At 48.1% G+C, this 15,150-nt stretch overlaps 1 protein-coding gene across 1 annotated transcript in view; it reads right to left on the bottom strand.

Moving 5' to 3' along the window:
* UNC5D (unc-5 netrin receptor D) overlaps positions 1-15,150 on the bottom strand; it is a 340,661-nt gene that overhangs the window by 27,465 nt on the left and 298,046 nt on the right. The window contains exons 6-9 of the mRNA XM_058042310.1: positions 12,489-12,669; positions 11,317-11,484; positions 10,256-10,420; positions 100-285 (exon numbers count right to left, since the gene is read on the bottom strand). Coding sequence (XP_057898293.1) covers positions 100-285; positions 10,256-10,420; positions 11,317-11,484; positions 12,489-12,669 — 700 coding nt within the window. The remainder of the gene's footprint in view (positions 1-99; positions 286-10,255; positions 10,421-11,316; positions 11,485-12,488; positions 12,670-15,150) is intronic.

The raw sequence follows: 15,150 nt of genomic DNA, 5'->3' as shown, positions 1-15,150 counted from the left end.
GCAGAGCCTTGGTGATGCCCTGACTCCATCAAACCCCTTCCCCAAACGCAGGCGAGCAGCGGGAGCTCTGCAGAGAAGAAAGGAAATCGCCGCACTAACCTTGTCTGACTGTTTTAAAATTAAAAGTCTGGAAGCCTCCCGTGAGTGCAGAGGAATCAATGACATCCACGCCGTACTCACTCTGACTGCGCCGGTACAGGGTCACCCCCAGCGCCAGCACGGCCACCGCCAGCACCGCCGCCGCCAGCCCCGAGTACAGCGCCACGTCCGCGCCGCGCTCCACGTCTGCGGAGAGAGAGGGGTCAGAGACGGGGACAGGGACAGTGACAGGGACATGGGGATGTGAGGACACGGGGGATGTGGGATGTGGGGGGACAGGGGGGATGTGGGGGAATATGGGGGGACAAGAGCTGTGTCAGGGACAGGGGGACATGGGACATGGGGATATGGGGGACACGGGGACATGGGGGATGTGGGAACATGGGGACATAGGGGGACATGGGGGATGTGGGGGGACAAGAACTGTATCAGGGACACAGGGACATGGGAGGACATGGGGATGTGGGGGGATGTGTGGGGACAAGAGCTGTGTCAGGGGACATGGGACATGGGGGACACGGGGACATGAGGGATGTGGGGGATATGGGGGATGTGGGGACATGGGGGGACAAGAGCTGCATCAGGGAGGGGGGACAGAGGGACGTGAGGACATGAGGGATATGGGGACATGGACATGGGGGCACAGAGGATGTGGGGGATGTGAGGGGACAAGAACTGTGTCAGGGACAGGGGGACATGGGGACATGGAGGATGTGGGGACATGGTGACATGGGGGAACAAGAACTGCATGAGGGACATGGGGACATGGGAGATGGGGACATGGGGGATGTGGGGAGACAAGAACTGTGTCAGGGACATGGGGACACGAGGGGATAGGGGAACATAGGGGGACATGGGGGGACATGGGGACCAAGGTGGAGCTGGGCGCACGAACAGGGGCAGTGCTGGACAAAAAGGGCTGAGAGGGTGAGCGGAATTCCCGATGGAGCGCCCCAAACTGGAGAGCCTGTTTGGATGTGGGGAGAAGGAATTGACTGCTGTGACAGAATGAATCCTGCAATATTCCATGACTGAAATATCCCATCCCGCTCTCCTCGATCTGCTGGGATTTGTGCACCGTGGAATTAAATCCCTTGGCACGCCCCCTTGGAGGGTCCTTGGGGGGTTCCCTGAATTCCCAGCTCCAGGATAGGGGGGGGTGAGCTCAGAGCCCACCCTGGGCAGGGCCTGGGTCCTGCTGGGGGCTTCTCCTGCACGGCAGAGCCCCAGGAACAGAAACTGGATTTGTTCAGGGCCAATGAGATCAACAAAAACTAACATGGAAATCCTGAGTGCTCTGTCTCAGTGAATGCACTGCACTGCACAGAAATAGGTTGGAAAGTTAAAAATCAGCATTTAATAAACAGCCAATTACAGAAATTACTTAATTATTGCTTGGGAGGAGGCTTCTGTTGTGCTTTTCTGCTGAAAGTCAGATAATTTCATTTTAGCTGAGTTTTGAAAACGAGCGTGAAACTTCAGAGTGTTGAGATGAAAGGAACGAGCACCTCTGGGCAGCATTTCCTCGGCTCAACACTTTCTGACAAAAAAGAAGTGTCTGAAAAGTGAACCAAACCTTTGATTTTACTTTGGATTGGACCCTGCTCCAGGTGCTGGGACTGAATTTCAGCTGGGCACTCCAATCCAAAGTAAAATCAAAGGTTTGGTTCAAACATCCTTGACAGAAAACGTCCCTCTCATCCCCTCTCTCCAACTGGTCTCAGTCAGCACCAACCATGAGATTCCAGCACCCAAAAGAGATGTTTGGGTATCAGTTTTACCAGAACCTCTTAACCAGATGAAATGCTGAAAGAAAATACTCTTGCAAGAGTAATACTCTCAAATACTCTCAAAACACTCTTGCTTTGCAGGAAAATACTCCTGTAAAATTTCTGCTGCATTTTTGAGTAATCTGTGAATGGAAAATGGTTCTGCTTTTAACACGTTCACAATTTGTTGGGAAGAACAACAAAAATCACCAAGTTTGCATGGAAATATCAGCTTTGGGGAAGAATCCACCTTCTGTGGCAGGTCAGGAAACCACACTGAACAAACTTGTAAAGTTACAAAATTCAGCTTCCTAGAACAATTCCAACGTCACACGGTTCCACCAACTCAATCACTAAAAGAGAAACTTTGGGGTTTTTTTCCTTTTTTTCCCTGAAACCTTTTTTTTTTTTTTTTTCCTATGAGATTCCCTCCTTAAAATATGCTGTAAAGAGAATTTTAAGCTCAGTTTGGGATTGCAGAGAGTGAGATACTGGCTGACAATGAAGAAGGGACAGGCCAGGCAGAAAAAGCAAAGAAAAGGGGTCACAAAGCCAAACTGGAAACGTCTCAGATGTGTCCAAAACCACACAAAGCCCGCCCCAAAGCTCCTCTCCCCCAGCCCCGTTTTGTTCCCCAGCACCAGGTGCAGAAAGGGAAGTTCAGGCAATAATTACATTTCTATTTCTTCCAATTTCCTATTCCCAAGTTGCTTTGTTGTTACAGGGAATTAATTACGAATTGCTATTGTTGAGTTAATTTCTGTGGGTAATTAGAGCAATGAGTGAGGCAGGAGGAGGGAGGGGATGGATCTCCAGGAACAATTGGGGTTTTTCCCTTCCCAGGGAGAGCTCCTGGATTTTGCACCACAAAGCATCTCCAACTCTTCCCTTTGGATCACTGCTTTAAAAAAGGAAAGTGCTGAAAATGGGAATTATCCCTCCTGCCCTGCTGGGATGATAAATGATCAAGTCTGAGAGATGCAGAAATATCCTGGCAGGAAAAGCTTCCAGCCCCAGGACTGCAAAGGGGGAGGATCCCAGAGCTCATCTCCTGCCCACTCCTCAGGTGCTCTGGAATTGCCATTTCTGCCTCTAAATCCCCTCAGGTGCTTCAGCATCTCCTTCTCCATCCCTTCCCACGTCAGGCAATTCCCCTTTCCCATTTTTACACAATTCTACATGGGTTAAAGATGAGAGGGAAGGCACAAAATAAAACAAAATGGGAGCGGTTGGACTCAAGCAAAATCCATCTGAGGAGAAGAATTCTCTTTTCATTCACTCTGAAATATCTCCAGGGCTTGAAGTGGAGCCTGGTCTATAAATTTGATGATTGAAACCTCCCGAGGGTCCTTCCCTGGGATGAGTTGGTGGTTGCTGAGTTCCCAGAGCTTCCCCAGTGCCAGGAAAACCCTCACGAACCTCAGGGGAGCAGAGCTCAGAGAATCCTCCTCAGGGTTTAGTGGGGTTTTAAACAGCTTTGTGCTAAAAGGGCAAACCCAGAGTGGCTCAGTATTCTTGGAATTATTCCCATGGAACACAATTCCATGAGAAATGAGCCTTTCTTTTGGGATTTTGGTGTTTAGAAACAACCGCTGGTTTGTTTCTTTTTTTTTTTTTTTTTTTTTTTTTAATTAATCTTTACCTCTTTACCTTCTGGTCTTTTCTTTTGGAGAATTCCTTCCATTGGAGATTAGAAATTAGGGGAAGGAGGAAGGCGTGGGAAATCTGGGGGAGCAGGGTGAGGTTCTGCTTTTCCTTTTTTCCCAGAGGGGAACAAACTGGAAAAGCAACCAAACAAACCAGAAAAGCAAACATTTATAGTCCACCAATTATTCCTTAATGAGCTGCATCCTCCCGGCCCAGGGGTGGGAGGGACCCTGGCAGGCACCACAAATTTTATCCCTTTCTGCTCCAGGATCCATGTTTGTGGTAATTGCAGCCCATTTTTCACTCCACCTCCTGCCACTGTTACACAACATTTATTGAAAGCACATTTGATGGTAATGAAGTTTCTATTAACTATGATTAAGTTTCATAAAGCACCTGAAGATAATTTAAGATGCGCAGGAGCAGAAAGTGAAACATTTGGTTTAGTGCATTAGGAGAGGTAATTGATTAAATTATCTCATTTCCAAGCAGAGATTTGCAGGAGCTGTGCAGGGCCCACCTCCCCAGCTCCAGCAAGGAGGGGAGGGCTGGGAGATGGGCAGGAGATCCCAGAGGTTCTTCCCAGGTTCTTCCCACAGCCCCAAGTCCTTCTCCTCACTCTTGGAGCACAGGGATCATGAGTTAGGAGCTCAGGGAAGAGATCCTTCAGTGGAACAGGCTGTTCCTCAGTGATCTTCATCCCTGGCTCTGTTTTTGCATCCTGGAGCAGCTCCTGCTCTGTGAGCTCTGTGTCTCTGCCCTGCTGAGGCTTCTGCTGCTCACAGTGACCCTGAGATGTGTTAAAGTCTCTTTTCCCAGCCTGGCAGGCAAAGAAGGAGTCAGAGCTCTTCTGTTCTCGTTCTCAAGGTTGTTTATTGTTTCTTATGTATAAAATTCTTTCTCTGACCTGCTGAGGTCTGTTCAGCAGGTAAGAGAGAAGCGGGGTTAAATTCCTGCTGATGTCCCACCCTGGCAATGCCCTACAGTCCTTTCCAGGGGGAAATTCCTGTTGATGTTCTTCCCTGGCATTCCAGGGGTAAATTCCTGCTGATGTCCCACCTTGGCACAGCTCAAGGCCCTTTCCAGAGGGAAATCCTCCTGATGTCCAACCCTGGCACAGCTCTACAGCCCTTTCCAGGGGAAATTCCTGCTGATGTCCCACCCTGGCACAGCTCTACAGCGCTTTTCAGGATGAAATTCCTGCTGATGTCTCACCCTGGCACAGCTCTACAGCCCTTTTCAGGATGAAATTCCTGCTGATGTCCCACCTTGGCACAGCTCAAGGCCCTTTCCAGGGGAAATTCCTGCTGATGTTTCACCCTGGCACAGCTCTACAGCCCTTTCCAGGGAAAATTCCTCCTGATGTTTCACCCTGGCACAGCTCAAGGCCCCTTCCAGAGGGAAATCCTTCTGATGTCCCACCCTGGCACAGCCTGAGGCCCTTTCTAGGGTGAAATCCTGCTGATGCCCCTGGCAATGCCCTACAGCCCTTTCCAGGGGTAAATTCCTGCTGGTGTCCAGCTCAAGGCCCTTTCCATGAGGAAATTCCTGCTGATTTTCCCTGTGACACAGCTCAAGGCCATTCCCTCTCCTCCTGTCCCCCTGCTCTCCTGCCCTGCTGGGGCTGGCAGAGCTGCAGGTGCACGACAGAGCAGCCCTGAGGGGATGCCAGGCACAGAAACACCCTCCAGGTGAGACAGGAGGGAGCAGAGCAGGACCAGATCTGCACCAGGAACCCCAAATTCCAGCAGAAATTCCTTTTTCCCCAATTCCAGGGGTTGATCCTGAGCTGAGCATGCCCTGAGCCAGGGCTCCCTGTCAGACAGGGATTGCTGAGGATGATCCCCTGGCTCACTGAACCCACAGATGCTAAAGCTTCTCATAAAACCTTGGCTCCTCCTCAGCTCCTAAACAAACAGCCCAAACAGCAAAGGAGATGAGGAAAATCATATTTACAAGAGAAAAAAAAAAAAGAACTTTGGGATTTTAATTCATGAGGAGGTTTTTTATCTGAGAGAGAGAGAAAGAGAGGAAGTTGCACTTAATAAATTTACATGGAGCATATCTATCTCCTATATTGCTTCTGTCTCACTCTATAAATGAAACATTTTCTCCTCGTTTGCTGACAATATGAATATTTTATGTTGTCCATGTTTTTCTCTTCATCTTCTCTTTTTTTTCTTTCTTTTTTTTCCCCCCCTTAAATCCCTATCAGGAAGTTCCTTTGCAGCAATTTCTCACTTGGTTAATTCAGGTTATTTGTTGGCTCTATTGGATGCTGTTGTTTATTTACACCTCAGCAAGAAGGAAGTTCAATACCTCGCAGTGGATCATTGGCAAAGAGACTCAGGTCAGAATTAATGATTCCTTTGTGTGTTTGATGGATGGAAAAGCTGGTGATGGGCACTTAAATTAGTTACAAGCTATAAAAATGCCTGGTTTATTCACATTTTTGTACCAAACACCCCCAATAATGGCACTTCTCTGCGTGTACATGAACACACACATCCATGTGCCCCCAGCAAATGGAAATATGGGATAAAAGGGGGTTTTCCTATTTTTCCCATTTTTCTATGGGACTGCAGCTCTCAAAAATGAGCCTGCTCTGCCTCCTTTATGCCAAACACTTGAGCCACCATTTATAACCTAAAACCTGCCTAAGTAATCCCTAAAACTGGGAGACTCAGGCAGATTATGAGGCTCCTTATTTTAATATTTGTGAGGATGCTCAGTTCAGAAATACTTAACCCAGAAGATCGTTGGATTTTGGCTTTGCCATTTTTTTGGATGAGGTTTTTATTTCCCTGCCCAAGGTTGGTTTTGCAGGAAAATGAGGCACAAAAAGACCCAGAGAGGAGGGTGAGACTGGAGCAAACCCTTCCCTGCTGCTGGCAGGGGCTGCCTGCACCAAACTGCAAAGGGAAAAGCATTTCCCAGGGAAATGGAAATTCCTGCATCCAGGAGCCTCCTGGCAACAGCAGCAGCGCTGCTGGGGAAATGGAAAACAAAATGATTTGTGATTGTGCTGTGATTATTGGGGGTGCATTAGTAAAAACATGTTTGCAGGTCAGTCCCTGTGGCCCGACTTGTTTGTTTTGGTTTTGGGCACTTGGAGAGAAATCAATAGGTTTTGAAGTTGGGAGAAATAGCTTTAAAGAAAAACAGATAAAAGTAAAACAAAAAGCTCTCAAAAAAAAAAAAAAAAAACCAAAAAAAAACCAAAAAAAAAAAAAGAAAAAATCCTCTCTTTTATTAAGCAAAGAGAAAGCTTTCACCTCTGCAGGAAAGAGAGAAATCCAACTGGGAATCCTGGGAGGGAATAAACACTGGGAGAACAAACATGCAGGACAGCAGGGAGGTACTGGAGCTGTCTGGAGCCAAAGCAACCTCTGCATTATCACAGACATCTTTTATGGAAAACCCTTTCCTTAGGATTTTTCCTCCTGAGAAGCTGAGAAGCCTCAGGAACAAAATGTAAACAATGGTTATCTGCTGCTGTGGAATGCAACAGGTGCATCTGTGATTGGTCTCATGGGGTTGTTTCTAATTAATGGCCCATCACAGTCAGCTGGCTCGGACAGAGAGCAGAGCCACAAACCTTTGTTATCATTCTTTCCTATTCTATTCTCAGCCAGCCTTCTGATGAAATCCTTTCTTCTATTCTTTTTGTACGGTTTTAATGTAATATATATCATAAAATAATCAATCAAGCCTTCTGAAACATGGAGTCAGATCCTCGTCTCTTCCCTCATCCTCAGACCCCTGTGAACACGGTCACAGAGAGACACCCCAGGAAAAGTCCACAAGCACTGCTCTCAAAGCCTCTCTGGTTATTCTTTCTTAAAACACAGGGAAGGAAAAAAAAATTAAATTACATTTCTGTCCTTGGACACCTTGGAACTGTTCTGTAGCCCTGGGAATTTTAAGTGCTGGGATCCACAGGCAGAGTGCTGAGTGCTCCCTCCCTCCAAACCCCAGAAAAATCTGATTGAAGCTCTCAGCTCAGGTATCTCTGAAGCCTGAATAAGGAATTTTAAGTGCTGGGATCCACAGGCAGAGTGCTGCGTGCTCCCTCCCTCCAAACCCCAGCAAAATCTGATTGAAGGTATCTCTGAAGCCTGAATAAATACACAGGATGTTCTCTGCCACTGGGAAAGCATTAAAATCCCAGGGCAAAAAAAAAAAAAAAAAAAAAAGAGAGAGTTCATTTTGTTTATGAGAGAAAAGGCAATGCAGAACCATAGAAACAAGGACAGAGGGCTGGTTAAACACGGCCTTACAGAAAGCAGACACATCCTTGTTTACATCTCCCAGCCCTGGCACTCCTGATGGCTCCCAGGGCTGCTGTTCCACCTGACAAGGTGACAGCACGGGGACAGGAGAGGGCTCAGGGCAGGGATAAACTCACAAATCCTTCCCGTGTGCGCAGCTGCAGGGCTGCTCTGCCCAGCTCCCCACACTGGGGAGGGACAGCAGCAGCTTCCCAGTGCCAGATGCTTCCCAGACACTGGGTGTGAAAAATGCATGTATTTTATGATTGGCTTTTCGCAAATATTCAAATGAATGTTATGTGTGCTGTGTTTGAAAGTAATCCTGTGTTAATTCTCCTAAGTACTGTGTTAAATATAGTTTTAGGTTATAAAAATTGTTAAAATAGAAACGATGCTATGTAGGATACTTTCCTTAAAGAAAGGACTCCCCTAGCAGCCACAGGACACCTAAATCTTTCAGAGAAAGAGAATTTATTGCCCTCTTATCAGAAGAAATGAACTTCTTCCCACCTTGAAGGCGCTGTCAGGATTCAGAGGAAGAAGTTGACGATGACCAGACAGAATCCTGTGTTTGAATGGAATTTATGCATCATGTATGAAGTGTATGAATATGCAGCAGGTTATTGTTTTTAAGGGTTAATCCTCTGTTAACGTGGGTCCTTTTACGGGCTTGTGCTGCCCAGAAAAAGGTACCCAGACATCCATAACTCTTTGTTTCTATTGTCTCATATTGTCCTAATTCAAATTGTCCAAATTATTATTACTCTAATTGCATTACTATTTTTATAACCATTGCATTACTATTAAACTTTTAAAATTTTAAAAACAAGTGATTGGCATTTTTCACACTGGTGAAGGGCAAAGCCTTTCCCAGGGAGCTGCAGTTCTGCCTGGTTTAGCTCCTGCTGAAGGCAGCAAAAGGAGAAAACTCCGACCTTGACCGGCGCCTGCTCCTGCAGTTCTCCCGAGGGGCTTTGCCTGTTTGTTTGCAAGGAAAGGCTGAGGAGAACATTTGGTTATGGAGGTTGGAGTTCCAACCTGCAAACCCCCTGGATTTGGGATTTTAGCATCACCTGATCATTCACAGGCAAAGAACGAGCAACACAAATCCAGAGACCTGGGAGATTTCAAATTCCCCACGGAAAACCGGAAAACCACATCTGTTGTGTCGTGATTTCAGGGCTCACTTCAGAACCTCGAGTCCCTCCCCTGATAATTCTTTCCCAGGTGTGTCAGTCACCTCTCCTTTCCCCTTTCAGCACTGTCTGTCCATCCTGGAATTCCAGAAGGGCATTGAGTCTCTGGGGTGAAACACCACACACCCAGCCAGCCCAAATTGTCTGTGGGGTGAAACACCACACACCCAGCCAGCCAAAAGTGTCTGTGGGGTGAAACACCACACACCCAGCCAGCCAAAAGTGTCTGTGGGGTGAAACATCACACACCCACAGCCAAAAGCTCAGGCACATCCTGTCTGCTGCCAGGCAGGGTCTCTGTACAAATCACAAACAGGACAGGACTGCTGGGAATGAGCCTTGACCTGGTTTATTTTCCAGCATCAGTCTCATTCCATGGTTATGGCAATGGGAAGATGCCACCAGCTCACATCCCAGGCAGCAGACCAAGAACTTAATGGTACAACTCACTTTATAAATTTTTTGACCAATTACACAAAGCAAAAGCACATTGACAGTAGTTCTATCCAATCACTATAAGCACACATAGCTTTGGTTAAGCAATGCTTGCTTATTTCAAATACAATACCTGCTTGTAAGCCTTAAACACAATGCACAGAGCTCCATTATTAAGCTTCAACCTTCCTAATATCTCACCAGATAAATTTTCTGTAGCTTAGGGAGTTATTCTAGACAAGCACTAATACACAGATCATTGTTCTCTTTGTCCTTGCTTTTCTACAGTTTAAATAATTTTTCTGCTGACCAATCTCATGGCTGCTGCTTGGCTCCAATCACAGTTCTGCTGTCTCTGAGGCCTTTTGCAGCTATCCCCAAACCCTCTGATTTTGTAGATTCCCACAATATCTGCAATATTATTGGTAAATATTCCAATACACATCCCTTTTCACAGGAGTAGCTAAGACACAGGAGCCTCACTCAAAGAGGTTCCCTGGCCTTCAGCCCATCCCTCAGACCATCCCCAAGCCCGTGGCAGCTCACTGTCGCTATAGGACACGAAAAAACACAAGCTCATACCGCTGTTCTCAAGGTGAATGCAAAAAAAGGGAAGATTATTTTCTGACTCCAACATTTATAGATTTCCAAGAGTGACAGCGGATTGGAGGGTGACAGTGCCCCCTCTCCAATGACCCTGGTCAGCCTAACAGTCCATCAACTTTCTCCTTCTCCATAAAGGAATGAGTTATTCACAGAAACGCACGAGAAAGTTCACTGCAACAATGTCCACATCAGAAGGCTTAGAAAATCTTAAAAACCCAGGGTGGCAGCTCACCTTGTATGCAGAGCCCCTCGGTGCAGTTCTCAGACTCCTGGCTCAGCCCCTCGCAGTGCTTGCCGCCGTTGCGGGGCGCGGGCGCGGCGCACTCCCGCACGCGCAGGTGCTCGCACTCGGGGCTGCACACCGACCACTCGCTCCACACCTCCCAGCTGCCGTCCACTGCCCGGTGGGGAAAACACGGTCAGCAGCTCCTGTTTCATCTCTGCCCTCCATAATTCCATGCCTAATGCGCTCCTAAGCAAACTTTCGCGAGATAAATGATGCGTTTAACGAAGCTCTCAGCTCTGTGTTTCTCTTTCTGGCGTTGTTAATATCAGCTCCCCTTCTCTGCACTAACCCCACACCCACACCTACGTCCCTGATTTCTCCCCCTGAGCTGTCCTGGCAGGGTTTTGGGGGTGCCAGGAGCAGGAACAGCAGATTTGTGTTTCCAAACAAGCTGTGGGTCTGCTGGTAGACAAAACCAGCACTGGGAGATAAAAGAAACAATGGGAAGGATTCCACCAATTAATAATTGGAAAAAGAGATTTGCTTTTACAAATAAACTTTAGGTTTGATGATAAATGAAATTGGACATTAATGGGGAGAAAAACCCTTTAATTCCGTAAGAATTAAAAATCAAAAGGCTGGGTTATACATTAGAGGGAAATATTTGAGATCAGGTGTTCTGGGAAGTCTGAACCTCTCAAGTGCCTCAGAAATGGGGAAAGAGAGAAGGGAAATGTGGCTGGAAATTGGGATTAAAAGGGAGGCTGCATCCTCCAAAAATCTGAGAGACCCCAGGGGATGCCCCATGGCCTCTCCCTTTATTGGAATAAAGTAACAGGACTCCTCTGTCTCCTTTTTGGACACAAACCTCTGCTGTTTGTGGGTTAATTTTCCTAACACAGGGTAAGGTCCAGCCTGCTAACAGGTGCCTGGCACTGCACTCACACCCACACCCACGCCAGGCTGTACCAAAAACACGGCTGCATTTCCCGTTCCCTTCCCAACTCCCTGCTGCTGCTTCCCACCCAAAGCCGAGGCCCCTGAAGCCCTCCCTGGTTGAGACTCACCAGGGCAGAGGGAGGTGCAGGTGATTTTCTGCACGGACATGCCCTCGCAGAAGGCTCCCCCGTTGAGGGGCGCGGGGTTGGTGCAGGTGCGCGAACGTTTCTGCCAGCCCCGGCCGCAGCGCGCGTTGCAGCTGGACCACTCTGTCCATGAGGACCAGCCCCCGTTCACTGCAAAACAACAACGTGGGAAAGGGAGCTGAGGGGCTGGGGGGATGTGCCAGAGTCCCCCAGAACCAAACCCAAACCCAAACCCAAACCCATCCCAGCGGGAAGGGCTGGGCTGGGTGTAGAAGTTCATTTGGGGGATCCCCTAAGCTGTGTGTTTGCTCGTAGCAGCAGGCAAGAAAGGAGAATCCACACAGCTTCTAAGGGTGCTGATTAAAACACCAACATGGTGGGGGGCTGAAGGGGTGTGCCAGAGCCCCCCCAGAACCAAACCCAAACCCAATCCCAGCAGGAAGGGTGTAGCAGTTCATTTGTGGTCCCTGGGGAGTCCCTGATGGTAGCAGCAGGCAGGCAAGGAGACTCTACACAGCTTCTGAGGGTGCTAATTAGATGAGGATGCTAATTATTGGGGGTCTCACCCCTGGGAGCAGCATGGTTCTGAGGGAGAAGGGGAAAAGGAGGAGAGAGGGAGAGCCCAGGGAGAAAAGGGCCAAGACAGCAAAGAGCCAAGAGAGATTCTGATCTCCCTGGCAGAGCTTAACAGGGAGATTCAAAGTGGGCACAGAATAAACCTTGGGCCAATGAGATCCATGATATTCAGGAGAAGAACACAAGCTTGGAATAAACATTTTTGAGGGGTGAGACAGAGCACACCATTTAACTGAAATGTAACACCACAATTCACCCTTTTTTGTTAGAAAGAAAAGATGAAGATAAATAAGTGCCAAGAGAGCCTCTGTGATCTCCCTCGCACAGCTTAACAGGGAGATTCAAGGTGGGTGCAGAATTAGACTTGGGCCAATGGGGTTACAGATCCATGATATTCAGGGGAGGAACACAGGCTTGGAATAAACATTTTTGAGGGGTGAGACAGAGCACACCATTTAACTAAAATGTAATCCCACAGCCGGGTGATCCCGCGTGTGCCGGGTTTGAATCAGCACAGCGATAACAGCGCAAATCAAAGCGGGGCACAGCCACCTCTGCCCCCCAGCCCTGTCACTGACCATAGACCACCACGGTGGCCGACAGGCTCCTCCTCTTGGCCACGATGTTGGCAGCCATGCAGGTGTAGTTGCCCGAGTCGGAGAGGCGCGCCTGGCGGATGATGAGGTTGTGGTCGGCCCTGGTGTCGATGTTCTCGTCCAGGTTGGAATCGATGGGCTCCTCGTTCTTCAGCCACTCCACCTGGCAGGGAGGAGCACAGGGAAACGTGGGGCAGGCCAAAGGCACCTCATGACCTCGTTAATTGGGTGGGGAAATGCTTCCTTTGGCTGGGAGCTTAGAAAAGCTGTTTTTTCCTCAAGGAACATGGAGTAAAATCCCAGCCGAGAGAGAGAATAGGAAATTCTCCCAACTATATTTTTACATATTGCACCATGCACTGGATGTTCAAACACTTGGACAGCTACCAGTTCTATAAAACAGATAATAAGCATTATCAATCCCACTTTTTTTTGGTGAAAAAACAGGAAGATGAAATTGCCTGACACGGCACACAGAGGAAAAGCTGATTCTTTCCTCAAGGAACATGGAATAAAATCTCAGCCGAGACAGAACACGAAATTCTCCCAACGATATTTTTACATATTGCTCCTGCTGCACCATGCACTGGATGTTCAAACACTTGGGCAACTACGAGTTCTATAAAACAGATAATAAGCATTATCAATCCCACTTTTTTTTTGTGTGAAGAAGCAGGAAGATGAAATTGCCTGACACGGCACACAGAGGAAGAGCCGAGTCATCATCACAGATTCCCAGCTGACACCAACACCCTGAGAACAGAGGCCATTAGTGTTTGCTGCCATGGTCCATAAACCCCCTGAAATGCTGTGCACGATGTCTTCCAATCCATCTTCTCCAGTTCACCTCCCAACGGCTCTGAGCACGCCCAGGAATCGCCCGCAAGGCGCCTTTCCTCCCGAAACATTAACAGAAAATAGTTAAGGCATGGCAAGCTGCTGTCACAGGAGAGCAAAATTAAAAATAGAAATAAAATCAACTGATTCTATTAAAAGACCAAAGAGCAGGGGGCTGTTTTAACAGCTTTTCTAGATCTGGAGGAGCTCTGGCTGAGCCCTGCAGTCAAACTCCCTTCTCCACTCCGTTCAGATGAATAACCTTGTTTAGCAACTTGTGGAAGGACTTGGAACTTTGTGGTAATGAGCTTATGGCTGTGGTAGCTGCAGGCATTCATTAGCACTCAGCTCTGCGCAGATGGGCTGCAATTTGTACATTTTCCAGTTCCTAAACAAATCTGCAAGCGCTGACCATCAAAGCCAATTACGTTTGGTGCCAGGCAGCAGATTCCCCTCCACAGCAGCACTCCCGGCTTTGCTGGGACGGATCCAGCCCTGCACATCCCAGCCAGGGGCTGCAAACTCTCCTGGAAAAGGCTCCAGGGCTGGGGCACCTCATCCCACATGGTGGCTGTGGAGTTAAATCATGATTTGACACATCTGTGCAAATGTGAGTTACCTGAGGGCGAGGCTCAGCACCACACATTTCACACTGAAAATGGGGGAGAATCCAGTTGTGTGATCTCTCTCTGCCATCTTTCTCTCCTCTTGTATCCAACCCTGCCCTCCCAACCAGGGGACACTTCCATGTGCCTGCAGGAGCTTGGGCACAGCCTGGGACCAAGAAGCTGTGCTAAATCCAGCCATTCCAAACCCTTCCCTGGACAGTATCCCTGGGAATATCTTCCAACCATGCCAAACCTTTCCTTGGGCAATATCCCTCGGAGTGAGTTCCAGCCATGCCAAACTTTTCCCTGGACAATATCCCTGGGAGTTCCAGCCATGCCAAACCTCTCCCTGGACAAAATTCCTGGGAGTGAGTTCCAGCCATGCCAAAACTTTTCCAGCCATGCCAGACCTTTCCTTGGACAATATCCCTGGGAATGTGTTCCAGCCAAGCCAAACATTTCCCTGGACAAAATATCTGGGAGTTCCAGCCATGCCAAATCTTCCCCTGGACAAAATACTTGGAAGTGTGTTCCAGCCATGCCAAAGCCTTCCCTGGACAATATCCCTGGGAGTGAGTTCTAGCCATGCCAAATCTTTTCCTGCCATGCCAAACCTCTCCGTGGACAAAATCCCTGGGAATATATTGCAGCCATGCCAAACCTTTCTAAGGATAAAATATCTGGGAATTTCAGCCATGCCAAACCTTTTCCAGCCAATACAAATCTCTCCTTGGACAAAATCCCTGGGAGTAAGTTCCACCCATGTCAAACCTCTCCCTGGACAAAATATCTGGGAGTTCCAGCCATGTCAAACCCTTCCCTGGACAATATCTCTTGGATTCTGTTCCCTTTCCCTGTGGTCTAAGGACACTGAACAACCAACGAATCCACTGACTATTCAGTTCCCCTTCCACAGTTAACCTTAACAGTAATTATCCGAGGGGGTTTCAGCGAAGAAATTAGGAATTCAATTTAAATTATGGAGCAGCCACACGGGCATAAATCAAGTGACAGGAGTTCGATGCTGAACACGCTTTATGTGCAGTGAAATGGGCAGAGAAATGACAAACACAGCCAGCACTCCCCGAGTTCGTTATTTCACAAGTGTGTTTGTAAATTTTGACTCTCCCCAGGCCAGGGGATTTTTGGGTGGTGGGAGGGGTTCAAGGGCCCTGTTCCTGTCAGCCTCACCCTTGGAG

The sequence above is a fragment of the Melospiza georgiana genome, chromosome 31 (assembly GCF_028018845.1).
Source record: "Melospiza georgiana isolate bMelGeo1 chromosome 31, bMelGeo1.pri, whole genome shotgun sequence".
NCBI lineage: Eukaryota > Metazoa > Chordata > Aves > Passeriformes > Passerellidae > Melospiza > Melospiza georgiana.
This window is presented reverse-complemented; position numbering and strand designations above follow the sequence as displayed.